The sequence below is a fragment of the Abrus precatorius genome, unplaced genomic scaffold (genome assembly GCF_003935025.1).
Source record: "Abrus precatorius isolate BTA unplaced genomic scaffold, Abrus_2018 Scaffold8, whole genome shotgun sequence".
NCBI classification, from domain to species: domain Eukaryota; kingdom Viridiplantae; phylum Streptophyta; class Magnoliopsida; order Fabales; family Fabaceae; genus Abrus; species Abrus precatorius.
The window spans coordinates 4,136,060-4,137,816 of NW_020874428.1; the positions used below are offsets into that span (position 1 = coordinate 4,136,060).

A 1,757-nucleotide genomic window follows, 5' to 3' on the forward strand; every position below is an offset into this window, starting at 1 on the left:
CGAAATGTGTCCCTTTTAATAAAAACTAAAGGTCTTGAATAATCTTCCACTATTCTCTTATGTTCAGGTCTATTTTTTGACTTTTTCTTTGACCCTCAAACTTTTGTCAAAATGTAACTTTCTTTAACATGATCTTTAATTTAGAAAATTTTCCTTACACCAAACAGAAGTCAAAAGAAAGAAAATGGCTCAAAATAAAATCAATTAACTAATGAGTGAAACATGAGGAATCTCACTTATTCCAAAGTTTATAAACATACATACATTAGACATTCAGAAGCTTCTGACAAATAAGAAATCAAGTAACACGAATTGTTTAAGATTATAACAGATATATATATATATATATGTATAGGAAACAAAATAAATTGAGTAAATTGAAGTTGGTGAGGGTCACTTGGTCCACCACCAGAGGAAGTCCTTGCGCCTATTGATCTTCTTCTGGAGTTGGAGGAGGCCATATAGCAAAGCCTCTGCAGTTGGAGGACAACCCGGAATATATATGTCAACAGGAACAATTCTGTCACATCCTCTAACAACAGAGTAGGAATAATGGTAGTATCCACCTCCATTAGCACAACTTCCCATAGAAATCACCCACCTTGGCTCAGGCATTTGATCATAAACTCTGCACCAATTCATTTTTCTTTTTCAGCATCAAACAGGTCTCACGATAAATTTAAGTAAAGTTTCTTAAGTATTTTTATGTGTTATTTTTTAATTAAAATTAGAGTCTTGCTTAACGAAAAATCTTGTATTTAATGTTATTATAATTTAGCATGATAAAATTATAATTTTAATTAAAAAATAACATTAAAAGTACGTAAAGAACTCTAATTTTAAACATACATTTCATTCTCAATTAAAGTTTATTAGAAATTACCTGAACTATTTAATTTTAATAAATTTTATTCAATAATAAGTATAGTATATAAATGAGTATATGAACTTTTTTATAGTGTGAAAGATTTTGAAAAGAATATATTAAAATACATGGTGGTAACATTTTTAATAAAAGAATGAAACGAACTTGCGAAGAGCAGGAGCCATCTTATTGGTGAGGGTACCGGCAACGATCATGCAATCGGATTGGCGTGGGCTAGGCCTGAAGATGATGCCAAAGCGGTCCAAATCGTAGCGGGCCCCACCGGTGTGCATCATCTCGACAGCGCAGCAAGCCAGCCCAAACGTCATGGGCCATATGGATCCGCGCCGGGCCCAGTTCAAGAGGCTATCTACCTTCGCAATAACGTACTCCGCCGGCTTCGAGACGCCGACGGGAGAGGAAGTCGCCGGAGATGGTGACGCAGCATACTGAGTGGGAGCGCCGGTGCCGGAGGAACCATTGTGGACAGAAACGGAAAATACTCTTTGAGGGAGGCGCCACGTGGCTGCATTTCGAGTCACAAGAGCCATGCCCGAGAGATACACACACCTTCTTTGCTTTTGCTTTGGGTTTCAACTTTCAACACAACTCGTTGTAGTACGTTTTGTTTTGTGTTTGTTTAATGAATGAATGGCTATGTCAATTCTCTTGTTCTTTCTCACTTGGTTCTGTCTCCATGCGCGCCATTTTAGGATCATGGGTGGACCATTCTGTAACAACCCTTCCTTATATATCGTTTAATTTATAAAAAATAAATAAAAAGTAAGAAAAGGAAAACCAAAGGATAAATACCAGGAAAGCAATTTGCACTAAAAAAAATTATATATTAATAAAGTTTGTTAAATATTATAATTTTTTTATCACAGTATTA

At 35.6% G+C, this 1,757-nt stretch overlaps 1 protein-coding gene across 1 annotated transcript; it reads right to left on the minus strand.

Annotated features, from left to right (window-relative positions):
• Window positions 1-393: 393 nt before the first annotated feature.
• LOC113847985 (NADH-quinone oxidoreductase subunit B 1-like) lies at window positions 394-1,500 on the minus strand. Its single transcript, XM_027477327.1, has 2 exons — window positions 1,031-1,500; window positions 394-628 (listed from the first exon to the last, which is right to left on the minus strand). Exons 1-2 carry the CDS (start codon window positions 1,414-1,416, stop codon window positions 394-396), a joined length of 621 nt encoding a protein of 206 aa, XP_027333128.1. The 5' UTR covers window positions 1,417-1,500.
• Window positions 1,501-1,757: the final 257 nt, after the last annotated feature.

Bases quoted from the DNA above. Each gene is read 5' to 3' on its own strand.
- LOC113847985 (XM_027477327.1), bottom strand. From the start codon at position 1,416: ATGGCTCTTGTGACTCGAAATGCAGCCACGTGGCGCCTCCCTCAAAGA. The intron at 629-1,030 runs GTTCGTTTCATT...GAATTGGTGCAG, and splicing joins ATGGCTCCTGCTCTTCGCAA to AGTTTATGATCAAATGCCTG.